At 40.5% G+C, this 21,734-nt stretch overlaps 1 protein-coding gene across 1 annotated transcript in view; it reads left to right on the top strand.

The window, feature by feature from the left end:
* CNTLN (centlein) overlaps positions 1-21,734 on the top strand; it is a 286,353-nt gene that overhangs the window by 147,152 nt on the left and 117,467 nt on the right. The window contains exons 13-14 of the mRNA XM_056848744.1: positions 15,013-15,113; positions 18,741-18,832. Coding sequence (XP_056704722.1) covers positions 15,013-15,113; positions 18,741-18,832 — 193 coding nt within the window. The remainder of the gene's footprint in view (positions 1-15,012; positions 15,114-18,740; positions 18,833-21,734) is intronic.

Raw genomic sequence — 21,734 nt, 5'->3', positions numbered from 1 at the left:
TGTGCTGGTTTTGTGCCCTTGCCTCATTTTTAATAGTTTGTTTTAATATTATTCATTCTTACGTTATTATGCTTATGATTGTATTATTTTGTTTTTACTGTGAGATGCTTCAAGCAAGTCTCTGGAGAGGTGGCATATAAATTCTCTAAATAAATGGGAAGTGGGTATGAGCAACTGTGATTCTCACATAGTGGCAGATGGAAAAAGGCTCCTGTGAACATAGGAATTGCCACCAGCTTTATTGAATTACATTTCTCTGCATAGGCAAATATATGTTGGGAGTGCTCATGCAAGTGAAAATGGGTATTGTAAACCTCACCCTTGGTCTTTTGGATATGCTACTGGGTCATTTTTTGTGGTGTTCTTTCAAGAGTAAAATAATACAAGAAGTTTGCATTGTGGCCATATCAACACATTGTTTAAATAATTAAAAATATGTCAGCTTTTTTTCTTCGATAGCCTGTTGGGGGCTTGCTTCCTTGTCTTGCCCTCCAAGGCATGTAGAAGCCCATTTACTTAAGCAAGGTTTTGAATGGAGGCTGCTACAGATGATACTGGAATTTTTATTTGTGGGAAAATGTGGTGTGGAAAGGGAGTAATTTTATTGGATCTTCTGGCTGATGATCAATATGAGAGATGTTTGGGAGCCAGAGAAGGAGAACCGCTGCTGCTCTGATTGATTTTGTAATTTTATTGTGCTTTTAGATTTGCTAAAGGTTCTTGGGGGTCTGGAAGGGATGCCTCTCCTATGAAAAAGTTTATATACAAATGAGGCAATGATTATCTAAATATAAAGTGTTTCTCAGAGGTTAATACAGATAGGCCTGCTACATTAAATTATTTTTAATAATGCTGAATATTATTAAACAGTGGGGGCATTCTGAGTTCTTGTTGCTTTCTCACTATACAGGGGCTTATAAGTGGACAAATACCTATATGCTTCACAGTGACCTCTTTCCCCTGATTGGAATAATGAGGTGGAATATAATGCTCCTTGCATGCAATTTGTGACAGGGAAAACTTATTAATGTGATTTATCACTCACTAACTCAGTCAAAGGGAGTTAAGGTTGTGCTTTATGGCAGCTATAAAATGTAAGCTCCCATTTTATGTTTTGATTTCCTCAAGACCCACCTTGGGCTTGATCCAAACATTGCTTTGTAATTTAGGATTATAGGTGGTTTGGCCCCACTCTCCTCTATTTTGATTTCCTTAAGAGCCACCACCAGTTTGTGCTTTGGGAGTTTTGTTAAGGTGGTTTGGCCCTACACAGTTCTGGTAATGTCTGTAAACAAGCACCACATGAACGACATGGTTGAAATAGTAACTTCAGAGGCTGCCATCACTCTATGCCCTTAAAGTTTACGTTTTAATAGACCTTTAAGTATAGGCTCAGGTTAACCCCAGGCATGTGGGGTAGATGTGAATATGACTATGTAGTAATTTACAGCTTCCAGAGACCCGTTAATCAGAAGCAGCTATCAAAACCCATATCTTGCTATATGTTTTCTGCCTGAATATATGTTATAGTCCAATTCTGAATATACCAGTGTCTCTCCACAAACTGCTTACCTTGAGCTAGGAGCTGCTGTATGATGATATTTAAATAACCATCATGTTCTAAGAGTTCCTTTTATGCAGTAGGTGCCATTTTGAATTTAATCCCTTGGTTTCCTTTAACAGAAGGTAGAGATTCTGGATGGATGGAGAATCACCTAAAAAATCCCTATCTGTAGAAGGTCACTATATCCTCCTCTCAAAGTAATCATAATATGTTCTGTGGTTGTTTTGTAGAATTTGTGTTTGTTTATGAGATAGAGCTGCTGGGGCTATGATTTGAAGAGAGAGACTGATGCAGGCAGAGACAGGCTTTGTTCCTTCCTTTTGGGACCTTATCTTGCTTAAAATTAACACCATCAAGAAGCTTTTACCTTCCTCAAACTGGAAAAAAAAGTTACCCGTGAATGTAGTCCTTTTACCATGTAATAAAAGAAGCTTGGTGGGAGTGATTTACAGTGGGGAAAGGCCCCTCTCCTCCCATGCCTTTCTCTCCCCTTCAGATCACTCCTAAAAAAAAAAGTCCTGGAACTTACACATGAATCCTGTGATTTTGCTGAATCCTGTGACATTTCAAGGTTTGTCAAAGTAGGCTTTTTGTTGAGGACTTTGTGGCTTCTCCTCAGAAGATGTCAGATAGGCTCTCTGCCGGCCCCGGATAAGAAACAAGATGGTTCCCCCCACGGACAAAATGGAGTTTTTTGTGCACTTCATTCCTCCCCGTTTGCACCCGGTCTCCTGCCCAAGATCTGCACCTCAATGGAGACCCGCCTGAGTAATCGCTGATCTGATACTGGGTCCCGCAAGACAATGCCGGGAGCCCGGGAAGATCAGCCAGTTAACGCATGCGTTTATTTTCTGTATGCGTTGTCTTAAGTCTTTACCAGTAGTTAACTTCTGTATTGTTTCTTTGTTTCTAAAACCTAATCAACCCCATTGTATTTACCCTATATATGTACCGATATTTCCCCATGTCTGTATTCTAGCCTTAAGTCTCTATGACCTGCTGAACTCGCTGTCTTTCTGAAATAAACTTTTAATTTGCTGCAACGTCTGGAGTGAAGTTCCTTTGCAAGAAACACAACGTGTTGCTGAGGCCTGACAGAAGATACTTCAGAAAATAAGCATTGTATCATCTGAAGGGAATGTTAGAATCCTGCTTCAGGACTGGGCCAGCTCATTAGAGTTCAGCAGCTTGCATTCCTTGTAGTACAGGCTGGTGAATAGTTCCATCAATATCAAATAGGAAATAAGTCTGATACCTTGCATTAATCAGAGTGATGTTTTCTCCAGTATACTCTTCTCCAGAGACAGCTATATTTCAATATGGTCCTTGCCTGTGGGAGTATGTATAGAAATCCTTATTTGTACTGGCTATGGTAAAACTGGGTTTTTTAACTTAGAATTTTGGGGTTGGCAAGGGGGCATTGCAGAGTGCATACTTTGTACATAGATGATTTTATATTAAATCCCTGGTATTTCCAGTAGTTTGTAACGAGGCTGGTACCTTCACCTGTGACCTTGGAGAGCTGCTGACAGTTAGTGTAGATAGTACCGGATTAAATGATCCAATGATATAAAACAGCATTAGATTTATTGAAAGCACTTTACACCAGTATTTGGTCCCCAAGGTATCTTACAAAACTTCTGATAACAAGTTAAAATATAAAGATACATTTATTTCATCTCCTTTTTCCTCTGATCCCCTGAATGAGTCATTTGTTGTGAAAATAGGAATATTTCTCTGTCATAAGGTGAACAAAAGTGATACAACTTTAAGAATAAAGTGTCTACATAAATACATGTTAGGTAACTTCTAATTATAGTCTTGTGTGAAGAAATAAAAACCCCATCTATATATTTATATATTTGTAGTTCAGGAAGAAATTTATCACACACTGTGGTGATAATCATAGGTGACTGGAATGCAAAAGTAGGAAACAAAACAGAATTAAATGCTGTTGGCAGATTTGAGCTAGGAGCACAGAATGAAGCAGGAGAATGACTCATAGAATTCTGTGAAGACAACAATTTGTTCAATGGAAACACGTTTCACACAACCAAATAGATGATTGTATACATGGACATCACCAGATGGCCAGTATAGAAATCAAATAGATTACATAACTGAAAGCAGAAGATGGAGAAGCTCTATTCTCTCTGCGTTACAGATCATGAATTGTTAATATTGAAAATCAAGATAAAGCTGAAGAAAAACACCAGAACATTCATAGTGCCAAAATACAATCTAAGCAATATTCCCGAAGAGTTTAAAGACCATATGAAGAACAGATTTGCTTTACTAAGTTCAAGTGAATATAAACTAGAACTATGGGTGGAAACTAGAGATATTATCAAGGAAGAATGTGCAAAGACTATTCCTGTAACCAAAAGAAATTAAAAGCCTCGATGGATGACTGAGGAAACTCTTAAAATTGCCAAAGATAGAAGAGAAGCAAAAGTAAAAGGTGACAGAAACAGAATCAAAAGTCTAAGTGCAGAGTTCCAGGGACTGGCACAGAGAGACAAAGAGAACTATTATAATAACCAGTGTAAAGAAATAAAAGAAAACAACAAAAAAGGAAGAACAAGAGATCTGTTCCACAAAATCCAAGAAATCAAAGGGAAATTTAAAGCACAGTTAGGCATGCTGAATGATCAACATGGAAATACATTAACTGAACAGGACAAATTAAAGAAAAGGTGGTAACAATACACTGAAGAACTATACAGAAGAGATTAAAGGATGACCGATTCCTTCCAAGAATAATCTTTTGAAGAAGTTTTAGAAAGTGAAGTGAAAGCTGCACTGAGAGCAATTGGGAGAAACAAATTACCAGGGGCAGATGGGATATCAATAGAGCTATTCCAAGCCACAGAAATGGAGTCCATCAAAATCTTGACAAGAATATGCCAACAAGTATGGAAAACAAAACAATGGCTCACAGACTGGAAATGATCAATTTACATTCCAATTCCCAAGAAAGGAGACATCAAAGATTGCAGCAGCTATCAGACCATCACATTAATTTCTCACGCAAGTAAAGTGATGCTCAAAATCTTACAACAAAAACTGTTACCACATATGGAATGAGAAATGCCTGATGTTCAAGCTGGATTCAGAAAAGGAAGAGGCACTAGAGATCATATTGCAAATCTGCGTTGGTTAATGGAGCATACACGAGAATTTCAGAAGAAAATCAGCTTGTGTTTCATAGATTACAGCAAAGCTTTTGACTATGTTGATCACGAAAAGCTATGGCTGGTTTTAAGGGAAATGGGTGTGCCACAACATCTGATCATTTTGATGTGCAACCTGTACTCTGGACAAGAGGCCATGGTTAGGGCAGAATATGGAGAAACAGAATGGTTTCCAATTGGCAAAGGTGTTAGACAAGGATGTATTTTATCTCCCTGTCTCTTCAATCTGTATGCAGAACATATAATTAGGAAAGCTGGATTAGATTTAGATGAAGGTGGAGTGAAAATTGGAGGGAGGAACATTAACAATTTGAGATATGTCGATAATACTACATTACTGGCAGAAAGCGAAGACTTGAAACGACTACTGCTGGAAGTTAAAAGAGAAAGTGCCAAAGCAGGACTACAGCTGAACATCAGTAATTACTCAACTTTAAGGTTGACAATGAGGAAATTAAAATTGTGCAAGACTTTCTATTCCTTGGCTCCATCATCAAACAAAAGGGAGACTGCAGCCAAGAAATCAAAAGGATATTGAGACTGGGAAGAGCAGCCATGCAACCAAGATCAAGTTAATACATGCCATCATATTTCCTATTACTATGTATGGGTGTGAAAGCTGAACAATGAAGAAAGCTGATAGGAATAAAATAGATTCCTTTGAAATGTGGTGTTGGAGGAGCGTGTTACGGATACTGTGGACTACCAAAGAAACAAATTAGTGGGTTCTAGATCAAATCAAGCCTGAACTGACCCTAGAAGCTAAAATGACTAAACTGAGGCTATCGTACTTTGGTGACATTATGCAAAGACAAGAGTCACTGGAAAAGACAAATCATGCTAAAAAAAGTTGAGGGCAGTAGGAAAAGAGGAAGACCCAACAAGAGATGGATTGACTCAATAAAGGCATCCACAGCCCTCATTTTGCAAGATCTGAGCAAGGCTGTTAAAAATAGGACGTTTTGGAGGACATTGATTCATAGGGTCGCCATGAGTCTGAAGTAACTTGATGGCACTTAACACACACAGTTGTAAATAGCCATGTAGGTGTGTTCGAATGAATTTAAGGTCTGTGTGTATAGTGGGAAGCTTGTACAATCATGCAAATCAGGGCTTGTAAAGTTAACCTATCAAAGTAGGAGGGAAAAATAGAGCTGTGGTATTGGTCCATAGCTTGGTAAGAAAAGAACCAGTCGGGCAGCAGGGACAATGTAACAAGCTTATTGCCCGTTTTAGCTGACTTGGATAAGAACCAATCAAAAGGTAGAGGTTTCAATTCCCCTTCAATCTATAAGTAGACTTTGCACTCAGGCACAAAAACACACACATAGAGAGAGAGGGACTTGGAAGGGAGACTCAGAAAAGGAGAAGAGGAAGAACTCTAAAGGACTTAAAACAGGAACGAACTCTAAAGGACTTAAAACAGGAACAGACCAGAAATCCAGATACCTGCTGCAGAGAAATCCCTTAGGACGTGGAAGGTGCCTGAAGAGCTGAGGACGCTGTAGACCACGGAGGGCTGAATATCTGTCTAGAGAGCTAGGCCCAGGAGCCTGGCTACAGCCAGTCTCCCAGGAGTCCAAGAAAGGAGCTGCTACAGTAGAGTTCAGGAAAGAAGAGATTCCCCTCCCCCTAACAACACTGGCAGGAAAGCCTCAGAATATTGTGTGGTTGAATTAACAAGGACAATTCTTCAGGTTTCTTTTGTTCTTATCAAGTCACTGTTAAATATTAAAGAATACTGTTTTGTTTGGATCTAAAAAGAAAAGAGTTCTTTTTTTACTTGGGAAGCAAGAGCCTAAAGTCTTAACTATGTTTACCAACCCCAAGATCCTGACATCTTGCTATAGCCATTAAAAATTCCTGCAATGGTAGTCCTTATTTGGGCTAATTTCAGCTATTGTGGAGGTGGATATCCTTGCAGTGTTTATTCAACTAACCCTAGTTGGAAGATCCAGAAAAATGTCAAACAGCTGTTCTGTGTTTGTTGAGGAGCTGTTCGATGGTTATCAAACAGCAATCACTCTCTGATAACCCAAATTGGCTAAGGAGTTCAATCAATCATTCTCAGTATCATGAACATGACTAAAATGTAAGTAATTCTTGTACTTTTTTTTTTTTTTTTGCTTTAGACTCTCTTTTGGCAGCCTTATCCCCCAATGTATGTAATGGTTTTTTGCTTTCTCACGCAGGCTAGATCAAACACCTGCTCCAAGATGTGCTCTTGCTTCCCAAAACTGTCAGTTGACACAGAAATATACAGACCTTTGGAAAGAGCAGTTTTTGCCCTTATTAGAAGCAATGTACCTGAATCTTAGCACTGGAGTAGCAAAGAGAAAACTTTTGTCATACTTGTATTTGACTGCTTCAAAAGTCAAATCTTGTTCAGGCTTATTCCAGATATTGTAATCTTTAGGAGTACAGGGGAATATAAGCATGCTGAACTATGCTATTCTTTTCAGTTTTTATTCATGACATCTGTATTGTCCACAGAATTAAAGGGCAAATTTTTAAAATGAGTTTTACAAAGGTTCGTTGAAGAGTAACTAGAGTTAGGTTGGCTTTTAGATAGTAAAAAGCAGGAACCCTCAAGGAATCATCTCAATCCCCCCTCCCCCGCTATTTTCTCTTTCCCTTCCCTGAAAGTCCCCATAGCCTCTCCCCTTTTCTCACTTCCTTCCCTCCGTCCCACCCAACAGCCCTTCTATCTCCTCCTTTATCTTCAGCTTTCTCTCTCCCCCCACCAGCAGCCTATACCTAGGAAAGCAATGGCTCAGTTGTGTGCTGCTAGTCACTGGGCCAGGCCAACTTGCTTGGTAGGAACCCTCAAGGACTTGTGGTGGGACCTCACTTTACCCTGTATCCCCCTCCCCACACTCTTTCAACTTTCCCTCCTCCTGGCAACCCTCATATTCTCTCCCCTTTCCCTCACTCTCCTCAGTCATTTACCAACTTACCTTTTAGCTGCCTCCCATCTTTAGCTATATTTATGATTAACTTCATTTATACCCCACCTTTCTCCGCAGTGGGTACTACAGCAGCTTACATTATTCTCTCCTCCTTTTTATCCTCACAACAACCCTATGAATTAATTCACAGTGGGTAGCCGTGTTAGTCTGTCTGCAGTAGTAGAAAAGAGCAAGAGTCCAGTAGCACCTTAAAGACTAACAGAAATATTTTCTGGCAGGGTATGAGCTTTCATGAGCCACAGCTCACTTCTTCTGATGGCTCATGAAAGCTCATACCCTGACAGAAAATATTTTTGTTAGATCTGAAGAAGTGAGCTGCGGCTCACGAAAGCTCATACCCTGACAGAAAATATTTTTGTTAGTCTTTAAGGTGCTACTGGACTCTTGCTCTTTTCTACTACCTATGAATTAAGTTAGGCTGAAAGTATGCAACTGGCCTAAAATCACCCAGTGAGCTTCCACAGTAAGATGGGGATTCGAACCTGGGTTTCTCAGTCCCTACTCTGAAGCTCAAACCACTAGATCACACTGGCTTTCATAGGGTGGCTGCAGTTGAACAGCAGCAAGCAGCCAGGCCTAGTTCAGTCATGCAAGTCGGGGGGTATCTAATCACTCAGTGGTTGCTTCCAGGCCTAGGGTTGCCAATCTCCAGATGACAGAGAGGTTCCCCCTTGGATGATGGATTGTATCGCATTATCTCTGGCTGAGGCCCCTCCCCTTCCCAAACCCTACACTCCCCACACTCTGCCCCAAAATCTCCAGTGATTTTCCAACCTGGAGCTGGCAACTCTAGCCAGGCCTGGACCTGGTGAGACTTCTCTCAAAGGCCTCTGATGCCTTCCATCCACCCAAACTGCCCCAGCAAAACATTCCACTTCTCCTGTATGCGGTGATGTGGTAATCCTTTCGAGGACCACAGTGGGCATGAGAAGAGCTCTAGTCAGCTTAGCTGACTACTGTACTAGGGAATCGCTGGTAATAAATGACAAAAAAAAACTAAAGTGAATGATGCTAATCAGGTAACAGAAAGTAGTGTGGTTGCTGCCAGGCCTGTTCCAATGAGTTCTCCCTCAAAGCCCTGGAAATGGCCCTGCACTATCCCTCTCCTTTTACTGACATAAACTAACTTAGAATTCTGTAGATGCCTAGCAACGGCCACTGAGGGCTTCCATTTCTTAAAGCTACCAGTTCTCCTTTTACCCTTCTGTTTTTTTTAAAGCCCCCCACCAATGTATATTTTTAGATTTCAGATTTTTCTGCAAATTTGGGACATGTTTCAGGATTGTAGAAAGATCTGTCTTTTCCATTCATGGCTCCAGGCATCAGATTTAAGCATCCTCAGATTTTGCCGACTTCTTTATTAGAATATGCAAGTGGGTACCCACAGGACACTGGTGAGAGCAGCTATGTAATTCCCCTCACCTTTGTTTCCCTCCTCCCTACTTCTCTGCCTCTCACTCTTTTTCCATCCGCCCATCCCTCTGCCCCCACCCCCATCACGCTGTCTTTCTGCCCACCCAAACCCATCACTCTTTCTACCCCCACCCTTCACTCTTTCTTTCGGCCCCTACCCATCACTCTCTTTCTGCCTCCCCACCCCAGCACTCTCACTTTCTGTCTCCCCCCACCTCTCTCTTTCCACCTCTTCACCCAAGCACTTTCTCTTTCTGCCCCTACTCCATCACTCTTTCTTCCTCTTTCTGCCTCCCCACTTTTTATTTCTTTCCTTCAAAGAGGGGCCATGAGACCCAGCTGAGGCACCTGGGCTAAGAGTCTGCAGCACCCATAGTTTCTAAAGAGTTGCTGTTTCCTGAGTGAGGAGGGCTAGTGGAACTGGGGTTAATTACTGGCTCCACCCTCTGCTGTTGGCTGTTGAGGGGTGGTACTGAGAGCTCTTCGTTAGGAAGGCTCCTCTCACCAGAGGCAGAAGCTGAGGCACCTGATCTGAGAGTCTGCAGGCTCCAGAGTTTCTAAAGAGTGAGGAGGGCTATGTGACTGGGGTTGCTGGCTCCGCCCTCTGCTGTTGGCTGTTGAGGGGTGGGACTGAGAGCTCTTCATTAGGAAGGCTCCTCTCGCCAGAGGCAGAAGCACCTGGGCTGAGAGTTTGCAGGGCGCAGAGTTTCTAAAGAGGTTAGTGCAAGTTCTTGTCTTTTCTCAGCTGTCGAGGAGCTCCAGCTGAGGTTGGTGTGTGAGAGAGGGTAGTGTGTGAGAGTGAGTGGGTGGGGGTGCTTGGAGAGGGGTTTCTGAGTGGTTTCCTTTGTTCTTTTGTTTAGTTGCTGTTTCCTGAGTGAGGAGGGCTAGTGTGACTGGGGTTGATTGCTGGCTCCGCCCTCTGCTGTGGGCTGTTGAGGGGTGGGACTGAGAGCTCTTCATTAGGAAGGCTCCTCTCGCCAGAGGCGTGAGCCTAGGCATCTGGCCTGGGGGCCCTGTAAGCAGCTGACATGTTTCTATATTTTTAATGTGTTGAGTGTTTTTGCTTCTTCAAGCAGGGAGCCTTGAGAAGCAGTTTGTCAGGGGAACTATCAGAGTAGCGCAGGAAAGAAACTGAACAATTTCAGCAATGGATCACAGTAGTGTGGCTAGTGAGAGAGCTGAGGCAGTAACATGCAAGGTCTGTGGCATGTTTGTATTCTTATCTGAGGGTAACAATAATTACACTTGCAGCAAGTGTAAGTTGGTAGTCCTGCTGGAGGAAAAAATACAGAGACTTGAGGCATGTTTGTCCACACTCCATTTTATAAAGGAAGGTGAAGAATTCATGGACAGAGCGCATGAAACACTCTTTAGGGGACAACAGGAGGAGGAGAGAAAGGAATCTCAACGAATTGAGGCGCAACCAACACAGGAGGAGGGTACATGGAAGAATGTGATCCACAGGAGCAGGAAACTCAGGAGTCATTCTGATCCTCTGTTTCTCAGCAATCGGTTCTGGACCACCGGAACACGGGCTACCCACCCCAACCATGAAAAATTTTTCTCCGTCCTGCGCATGAGAGGACTCTATCTTCCACTCCCCAATTTAGGAAGAGGAGTGTTTTGGTAATTGGGGTTTCCCTACTGAGAGGGGTAGAGTCTAAAGTATGCCAACCGGACTTGTCATCTTGTGAGGTCTGTTGTCTACCAGGGGCACGCATCCAGGATGTGACAGAAAGGGTAGGAATACTCATCAAGCCCACAGATTATTACCCTTTCTTGCTCCTCCATGTGGGAACAAATAATATTGCCTGACACAGCCCAGAACATATTAAAAGAGACTGCGACTCTGGGTAAGAAGGTGAAAGACCTGGGGGCGCAGGTTGTGTTTTCATCAGTTCTGACTGTCGAAGGTTGTGGCTTAGGAAGAGAAAGAAGAATACTACAAATTAATGACTGGCTGTGTAGATGGTGTCCTCAAGAAAGGTTTGGATTTCTGGTCCATGGCTTACGCTTTCGAGAAGAAGCTCTTCTGTCAGGAGATGGTGTGCACCTCACAAGGGTAAGAAAAATGTGTTTGGTGAGCCTTACAAACCTGATCAGGAGGGCTTTAAACTAAATCCTATGGGGGAGTGAGACAAAAACTTAAAGCCTAGTATGCTGACAATAACGAGACGAGAACAATAAAGATTTGCAGGGAATGGCATGTACGCGAGGAAACATAAACTCACGGGTAAGTACAGAAATGAAAACCTCGGGCACATAAACCACAGATTCCGATGTCTGTACACTAATGCGCAGAGTACGGGAAACAAGCAGGAAGAACTCAAAGCCCTAATACAGGAAGGGGATTTTGACCTAATAGACATTACTGAAACTTGGTGGGATGTCACTCATGATTGAAATATTAAGATTGAGGGGAACAACTTGTTTAAAAGGGATAGACAGATAAGGAAGGGGGGAGGAGTAGCATTATATGTCAAAGATGTGTACACTTGTGAAGAAATACATGAATCTGAGAATGGAAGTCCAGTCGAGAGTCTATGGGTAAAAATAAAAGGAATAAGAAATAATAGTGATATTATGGTGGAGGTCTGCTAACAACCACCAAACCAGGCAGAGGACTTGGATGAGACACTCCTGAGTCGTCTGCATAAAGTAAAAGAGAGACTGAAGTACCCAGTAATTTGGGCACATGGAAAGAAGGGTCAATTAAAAAAGGCTGGCAAATCAGACAGATACAAATTAAAAAGGGATGGTGCTAAAAGGCACCCCTGTCCACCCCGCCCCCCGGACAACAGGAAAAGGAGGAGTTAAATGACCCTCCCTATTACACCGCACTTGGGCTGTTTAATTAACCACAACAATCTCCCATCAATTGTGGTGGACTTCAGTTTAGCCCTTTAGTTCTAGATATGGAGTCAAATGCATAGAAAAAATCTATAAAAGCTGCATATAAATAGCCCTTCCTTGAGATGGCATACTTACTGATCAAGTGGGATAACACATGACGGTGATCAAGTGTCCTATATTCCTTACAAAATCCCACCTGTCCTGGCCCAATAATCTTGGAGTTGGCCATCCAAGACTGAAGTCTATTCAACAAAAAAGCTGCATAGATCTTACCAACTATTGGCAACAAACTAATAGGTCAAAAATTCTTAGGGTTATCCTTATCTCCAGCTTTATAAATTTGAATAATTATGCTGGAACGCCATTCAGGGGGACCACCGTCCCTAATAGTTTTCTAAGTAACTTTGTGAATCATTTAGTATAGTGCAAGTCTATTGCCTGTGTAGAAAAGCCCACTTGAATAGTTCAGTTTTGAATAGTTTGCAGAAAGCTATAAGAGTGAGAGCCTTCCTGGTCTTCCTGAATGGCTCAGGTTGGCCATTCCACAAGGTGTACAAGCAGTTGTTGATTTTATTGGTTCTTGTAGGTTATCTGGGCTGTGTAACCGTGGTCTTGGTATTTTCTTTCCTGACGTTTCACCAGCAGCTGTGGCAGGCTTCTTCAGAGGAGTAACGCTGAAGGACAGTGTCTCTCAGTGTCTCCTTCAGTGTTACTCGTCTGAAGATGCCTGCCACTGCTGCTGGCGAAACGTCAGGAAAGAAAATACCAAGACCACGGTTACACAACCCGGATAACCTACAAGAACCAATGAACTCTGACCGTGAAAGCCTTCGACAATAAGTTGTTGATTTTGCCCATTTGCAGGTTGGCACCTGCAGAAGACCCTGCTTTCATGAGCGAAGCTTTCATGGCAGAGCATAAGGAGAGAGGCAGTCTCTCAAATATGAGGGTCCAAGGCCATGAAGACTTTGTATGTGATATATACTGAGGCCTTTTCCACATAGGGTTTTTCCGTCGGTTCTGACTCCATACAGTTTCTGTTTATTCTGATTTCTTCCCACATTATTGTGCCTTTAGTTTTCATTTTGGTTTTGGTTTTTGTTGTTTCATTTTCTTTCTGGTTTTTTTAGACCACTTTTACTCTGATTTCTGGAAGCCAATTATTGATGCATTTTTTCTCTTGTGCATAATTTCTTTTTAAACATTTTTTTTGTCCCACCCACTCTCAGTCACCTCCAGCCCACATTTTGATGATTGCATTGTCGTCATTGTAAAACCACTCCCTCTCTCCCTTGCCCTGAAGAGAAGTGGTTTTGCTTTTTAATTTTTTGAAAAACAGCATTAAAATATCAATATATCAATAATACTGTTGTAATGTTAGTTTAAGCAGGTTCTCTGAATTCCCAGCCTTCATTTTTAAAAAGTCTCTAGATATATGGAAAAAGACAAATCACTGCAGGGGCTGCAGACTTACTTTTTAAAAAGTTAGATATTTAGAGAACTTTCTGACAATATATTAATATCAGTAGAATTATATATCAATATTTGAGTGCCTTTTAAGAAAATGCAGCCATGATATTGCTATATTGATATAAGCATACACAAAACCTAAAGGGGGAGGTGCTGTGATTATGCCAATGCTTCAAACGCTAACTATAGCACCCTTTCTTGAAAATCCTGATTATTTAAAGCACATGCAGAAAAAAATTAAACTGACTCCACAACTGAGCAAAAGTGCAGAGGGAGACCTGATGTGACGAAGAACCATACCCAAACCAATTCCAATGCTTGTGGATCAACTGCCAAGAAATTCAGGAGTAAGTCAAGTATGCAGAAAAGCCCTGACTCACCACTTAATATCCTACCTGTTAGACCTTTTGTTCCCACCTGTGAGTTGCTCTTCCCAAGGAATCTTTTGCATCTCCTAAGTATTACTTTTGTAACAGATCAAAATTGGGTTGTAATGTACTGATAAAATATTTGTACTTGTGTAATATTGGGTGTTTAACAAATGCAAGAGAAATTTTAATTCGAATTTCTAGATCCTGTTTCAGCTGGGTTTCATGTTTGGTGTATCTAAAATCTTTTCTTTTAAATGGTGAAAAGTTAAGGATTTTTAGTGAAAATGGCTGGCTGGAGTTGTGTATGACGGGTTATTATACTGGGAAACTTGATGTAAAATATTTGCTTCTGTTATGTTTATTAAAAATTAAAACAGAATGTAATTAAAAATTCTAATTCCTAAGAATCACACAATCTACACATATTAATGTGTTTTAATTTTCTTAGTCAAGTTTTATTTTGATTTAATATTAGCTCTTACTGTGTTGTAATTAATAAAAAAATATGTTGTATATGAATGGAAGTGTAGTGATAAAGCAAGAATTGAGAGTTTACCTAATAATTTCATTTAATCGGTTTGTGTGCATCTGACTGGTTAACTATATAAGAATATAAAACTTTTTTATATAGTTGAAACCCTGATTTAATGAAAATGGAAATCTCTGTAGGCTTACAGATATTTATGAGTGCTTTGTTATTAACTAGCACAGCCAACTATCTGTAAATCATGGCCTTTACATTGTTATTTATTTTTCCCTTTTCCATCAAGTCTATTAGTGAGCAAGTGCTTAAGCTTAAACATGTGACATTGTAATAGAGATATACTGTATTCATTTAGAAAATCTTCAGGAGAATCTGCAGTCTATGATGACAATATACTGTTTTCTGGTATTTGACACATTTTTCTTTTGTAGCCCTGTTGGCCCTGCTTGATTTTTTATTTTAATTTTTCTCAGACTTTTCATGAATGTTTGTTAAATTATAGAATTTTCTTGATAGCTAGTACACAAGCATGATTGCTTGCATCGTTCATATGGAAAGGAACTATTTATATGCGTTTCCTGAAATTAATATAAAATTGGTTTTTATTAATTGCATATTTTGGGTAGTATAGGTCTTTTTGACTGATTATTTTAAATCCATACTTTAGTAGTCAGTTCTTTATATTTTGTTCTAGTCTCAATTTAGAGGAAGAATTGGATCAGATGAAAGTACGTGTATCTAGAGATAAAGCTGCGATACAAGAACTGAATCTGTGTCTGCAACAAGAAAGAGAAGGTAGGCTCGATTTGGCCTTTTTGCCAGTTCATGATTTATTTTAGTTTAGAACTCAAAGCATGGTTTAGAGCTCCTTCTGTTTTTGTTTGGTACCCCTTCATACATTTTTGTTAGCTGAAACAGCAAACTCCTGCTTACAGTCCTACCTACAAACTAGCAATAACAGGATCACTTACACAGACATGATAGGCTGAAGAACTGGCATGGCAATCAAACAGTGAATCAAAAGATCATGTATGATAGCTCACTTTAACATACAGTAGGTTCTGTGTGTTCATTATATCAGTTACTTCAAGAATAAACTCTTTCAAGTGTTATTTATTTTATTTTTATTTTGAAGCAAAGTTCTTCAGTCATGATTTCCTTTCAGAATGATACTCTGTCTCAGTAAATGCACAATTAAATCACAAGTACATTGACATTCAAGTCAATCCTATTAATGTTCATGGAATTTTTCAAATAATGGTTACTAGGGCTGCAATGTGAATCACATGTTTTTATCTTTTTCTGCAATGTCATAGAAACCTGTGATGCAAAAGAACAATTTGCATGTCTTTTAGGGGAATTATGTGTACACCCAGACTTGCTTTGCAATTCACCATACGTTTATACCTATTCATTCTTCATTTTACATGATATCTTTAGCTTTTTCAAATTATTCAGACAGTATTCTTTCTCATCCTCTTTTGCCTTCATGACTGTATCACCATTGTGTAAGCTATTCCAAACCAGATAAACTGACACTTTAAATAAACAACAATCATACAACAATTATAATATTAATTAAAATGAAATTTGCAGCCTGTATAACTTGTCTGTTCACAGCTGAATTGCTTCATGTTAATGTAGTTGTATTGAGTCTAACCTTGTATTTTTAGTCTCTGGGCATACATTTATAGTTGTTCCAGTGACTGTGTTTAACAGGTTCTAAATTCTAGAGCATTTAGGATAAATTTTGCGTAGCTTTACATAGTTGAAGCAAATATATTAAATGGTTATAGCTTCTTTTGATTTGTTCATATTTTGGATCATGGGAAATATTTAAATCATGGTCACAATGGGCTACTGGGGAGAGAAGAAGGTGGAGATAGGGCTTGTCAGAAACCTCCTGGTAAACTGCAGGGGAGGGAATGTCTTACCATCCATAAATTGAGGCCTTGGCCTGGTTGCTGTCAACACGTTGACGTCACTTCCGGAAGTGATGTCATTACGTCACTGCCATCGCCAGAAGACGCTTTGTTATTCGGGCAAAAACTCTATGGTAGAAGTTGTTTTTACTGTAGAGTTTTGCCCACATACCAGAACATCTCCCACATCATTCGTGACATGATGACATCACTTCTGGAAGTGACATCAATGTGCCGCTGCTGGCCAGGCCGAGGCCTCAATTTAGGGCTTGTATATCCCCATCCAGCATCTGAACAGTGCCAGGGGGAGGGGGGGGCAAAGCAGGGCATCCCCACTCCTGGTGGAGGCCTGGCATCCCTAAGTGGAGAAGATCTATGATCAACAGGGTCTTCTGCTGAAAGATTGCTGGATCAGATCCATTTTGTATTTATGCACACTGAAACCATCCACAATCCTTGTGCAGTCCCTACACTGGATCCAACCCAGTGGATTATATCCAGCCAAGTGCTAGCAAGTGATACTTGTCATCATGGATTTTCACTCTCTCCTCATTGCAGCCCCTTTAATCTGCATATGTTTTTTCCATACAAGTCCTGCAATACTAAGCGAGGGGGAGAGAATGTGGAGAAAATCTGCCTGTGTTGTCCTGATAACCAGTGTTCCAATTTATATATGTAATTATTAACATTGAGTGCTTTGATCAGTTTAGTATTAAAAAAGATTTTTAAAAAACCTTTAGAAGTAAATGTTGACATTCATTCTACAGTTGACATTAAAATGAGTAAATATTTAGAAAAAGTTGAAACAAAGCTATGTATTTCCACTGCAAGTTACTTAAAGAAAGTAGGAAATGTATGCAGTACCACTGTGCTTAGGGACTGTTTTTGGAACTAACATAGGAGTTAACGAATTAATATCAAGGTAAAGGTACATATTCCCCCGTTGCACAGTTTTATGCTTTTCAGCTTTTATTATCTTACAGTAGTGCTCCATTTATTTCATGAATACAGGAGTTTTAATTAGCCATGACACATTCCAAAGACAAAAGAAAGGTCTAATTCACTCTAACAAACTTGTTAGTCACTGTTTATGCCAAGAGGATTGTTAACCTACAGAGAGTGGTGTGCTTTTCTTCTCCTTTCGCTTTGCTTGTGAATCGAGAGCTCTGTATTTACCTTCCATATCCACTTGTAGTTTTGAATGATATTTCTGAAGCAAACCTTTACCCTGTATAGCAGATAATAGTCTGAGAACACATGTCTTTGCTTAACTTAAAAAAAAAATTTTTGACTGCATTTGAGCAGTTTTGCTACAATCCCCTTCCTTTATATGAATTGTTTAATATCTGGTTCAAATGTAATCAGCTGTGTGGTCGCACAGCTGTGACACAAGTACATTTATCATTTGATTTCTCTACCCTTGATTAATGTATACTTGATGACTGGCAGCAAAATGTATAACTGACTTCATTGAAAAAGCATTTTGTTTGAAGTAATGGGAGGATATATAAAAGACAGGTCTGACATATTTGTATCTCTGATGGCCCATTCACACATGTAAGCCATCATTTGATGTTGCCATCATCAAGTGATGGTTCATGAGGCATGCTACTTATGTGTGTGGTTCTCCATGTGGTGCTGGGTGACTTCCAGCATGTGGTTGTAAATGATGCACACATACACACACCAAAAAAAAGATGTTGGGACTGTTTGATAAAAATAGCTGGAGCCACTCTTACACAAATGGTTTGGTCCATGATATAGTGTGAATGTGGGCTGCCTCATGACTGATTGCATACATGGAAACATATTGTGAACAGTAAATGTTAAGAATGAGTTTTTTAGGTGCTCAGGTTTTGGACTAGAGTGATGAGGAGGAGCAGCTTAAGAATACCATCTAGTGTATGTATAAGATGCCTTTCAGAGTGCTAGGTAAAGCCATGGGTCACTGGTTGGTTGTTTGAATTTATAATTACTATGAATCTTCAGCATTACACTGGAATGACATCTGTGACTTATTCTGTAAAGTACATGATCTTTCACCTTTTAAAAAGGGGAGTTTAAAGTTCCGTCCACCCTAATTCTGTTACTATTTGCTTTGTTCACCAATCACTCTGATCCTCCTGGCAGGGGATAAGACCCAGAGAACAAAACTGCTAGTGACTGTGTAGATAAAAAGACAGCAAATTCGCCTTTTAAGGCTCAGGGGGGAAAGTGAAGATGGGAATAAAAGTATAGCATCTTTAACCTGCAGATCTATTGTACCTTTGAAAAAATTTTAGTGAGGAAAAAAAACAGCCTGGTGTTACAAAGATTAATAATTATGTACCATAAGACTTTGAAAAGAGGCCAGTCTTTTGAGACTGACCAAATATCTTGACAAGAAAATAAACCACATTATTCACAGTTGGAAAACTGATGAAACAATTTCCTTAAAATGCCTTAGTATTGTTTTACTCAGATATTAAGTGTCACAATATATTATTTATTCCCCTGCCAGAACTGCTCTTTAGACTTGGTGAAGAAGATGGGGTCAAGAGCAGTACTCCAAAGAAGAATGTGAAAGAAATATCAGCTCAGACATTACAGAAGGTACCCTAATCTGTAAGATATTGAGAGCCCAGCAAGTTAAATCTCAATTTCAGTATAAGGGATCACATGTTAAAAGACATCTGATTAATGTTAGTTTTAGTTTAGTTTATTGTTGTTACGTCGTAGACCAGCACAAATCTGATGAATGTAAGCCATGTGTTCTTTTTTTAATTACCTCCCATCATTCAAAAAAAAAGTCTGCCAAAATTGTGTCAGAAATCAATGTTCATGGAAAATATAAATTTATGTTTCTTGCAGGGTCAAAGAAAATTAACAATACATTTAAAGAGAATAAAACACCTATAGAAATGATCTAGATGTAAATTGAAGCATGCGTTTTGTACAGTTTTAGTGTGTTCTTTTTGTAAGCTTCGGTTTGGTAGAAAAAATACAATCCTGGTAATTTTTACTCCTGGCAAACCTAATAATTATTTCTTGATGCAATTGTATACATAAATGTGTAGTATCGCAGCATGTTTAACAGTCCGATTAGATTAACACCTGTATGGTATGCTTATGAGAATGCCAAACCATATATATCATGAGAAAACTGATGATATGGTATGAAAAATAAATGAGAATAATGTTTAGCATTTCTATTGTGCTTCACAAACATTATATTTTGTAAATCTAACAACCCTGTAAGGTTGGTTAGATGCTCAGCCACTATGGGTTTACCTGCAATAAAGTGTTGTAAGATACCAAAGAGCCATGCCCCACAGAAACTCCCTGCTACATTTCTACAGCTGCAATTCTAAGGATTCTAATTCCTGGGAGTAATGTTACTGAATAACATTGGACTTGCTTTTGAGTAGACCTGCTTAGGACTGCTCCCTCAGTAATTAATTTATTTGGCCTTGTCCTAATCAGCTTCCCCTGGGATCAGGTAATTCTAAGTCAGTGATGGCGAACCTTTTAGAGACCGAGTGCCCAAACTGCAACCAAAACCCCACTTATTTATCGCCGAGTGCCAATGCGGCAATGTAACCTGAATACCACCCCCAGAGGGGGCCCAGAGGGAGAGGATAGGGTTGCCAAGTTCCTCTTCGCCATGAGTGGGAGGTTTTTGGGGTGGCGCCTGAGGAGGGCGGGGTTTGGGGAAGGACTTCAGTGCCATAGAGTCCAATTGCCAAAGTGGCAATTTTTTCCAGGGGAACTGATCTCTATTGGTTGGAGATCACCTGTAATAGCAGATCTCCAGCTAGTACCTGGAGATTGGCAACTAGTTCCTTAGTGTTTTCTCTCTACATATCTAGACAAATGGAAAGGTGTTTGGAGGATAGCTTGTGGGCACTTCAAAGGTGGAATAGGACTGCACGCCCCTCCGCCCGCACAGACCCAGAGGGTGCCGGAGAAGCCGCTGGAGGGAAAGAAGGAAGGAAAGAAGGGAAGGGAGGGGGAAAGGGAAGGAAGGGAGGGAGAGAAAGAAAGAAAAAGAGAGAGAAAGGGAGAAAGAAATGGAGCAAGGGAGAGAAAGAAAAGGACAGAGGGAGACAGAAAAAGAAAGAGGCCATTTATACATGGGAGGTTTTGCCTTGGATTTGCCACTAGGTGGGGCGCGGCGGCAGGCTTGTGAGAGGCGAGCAGGGTGGGGCAGAGGGCGCCTCCTTCACACCCACCGACCAGCCATGCCCCTCCGCCCGCACAGGCCCAGAGGGCGCCGGAGAAGCCGCCGGCCATGCCGAGTGTGGGCGCTCGGCTTCTGTCCCCCGCTCTCCCACCCGCCTGGCCGGCCGCGCACGCTCCAGCGGCGGCAATGGCGGCAGCTTCTGTGGGAGAGTCTGGGGGCCACCGCCAATGATGTTGGAGGTTCCCCACCCCTGGGCTACAGCCTCCCCCATCCGGGGTGGGGCAGAGCCGGAAAGACCAGTGGCTTGGAGGAACCGTGCGTGCCGGCAGAAAGGGCTACGCGTGCCGGAAGTGGCACCCGTGCCATAGGTTCGCCAACACGGTTCTAAGTGATTTCAGTAGAGTGTATGATTGGGTCATTTAATCACCCCCTCATATAAAAACACAGCAGAATTATTTTCCCTCAGACCGACTGCTTATTGCATTACTGCAAGAGTCACTGTTCTGGCACACCCTTATCAGTGACTCATACAGAGCAATGTAGCTAAACTCTTTTGAGAGCAGGAAATTCTTACCTCTGCACTGTAAGTATAAACATTTCAACTGTATGCGTATAATATGTTTTAGCTAGCCGAAGTCTGGGAAGCTCTGCAGTTGTGAAACAGCAATTGTCATTTTCCACTGTGCACTTAACAAACTATTCCAATTAGTTTATGTTTTGAACATATTTCCAGTTTTCTTAAGTAGTTTGGTTTGTTATAAGCTGTTCACTTAAGGGAGTGTGCATTACTTTCCCCCCCAAAAAAATTCTGCCTTCCCACCGCTTACTTATTTCTCAAGTTTCTGAAATAGACATTTTGGAACTATGCTGAAATTAGATATACAAGACCATGTTACTTAATAACACTATAGCTATGTCCATTTATCTTATATTTGTGAATTAGCTTGTAGGAAATGTGGTAATTTACAGCAGATGATTTGATTGTGTATACTTCTAACACTTGCCATATGGTCAGGTAATGAAGGCTGTCATCTCGTTATTACTGAATGACAAACATCATGTTAAAATAATAACACAGAACAGGAAATGCTCACATTCATTTATCTTAAGGTAGAGTGAGTAATTGAAATAATTTGAGAGCTACAGTAGAGGATGTTACTCCTATCATCTGTGTTTCAGAGTAATTTTGTTTGCCAGGTACACTATAATTTCTACCTCTACGGATATAAGGTGTTATCATGAAACCTTAGGGTATAAACCCTGAAGACCTGCATTGTTTCCTTTCAACTACTATAAATGATTGAGTCTTCCACTTAAATAAAGAAGAATTTC

This window comes from Euleptes europaea, chromosome 4, assembly GCF_029931775.1.
Source record: "Euleptes europaea isolate rEulEur1 chromosome 4, rEulEur1.hap1, whole genome shotgun sequence".
Taxonomy (NCBI): domain Eukaryota; kingdom Metazoa; phylum Chordata; class Lepidosauria; order Squamata; family Sphaerodactylidae; genus Euleptes; species Euleptes europaea.
Note: the sequence above shows the minus strand (reverse complement) of the source record. Positions and strands in the feature narration are given on the sequence as shown.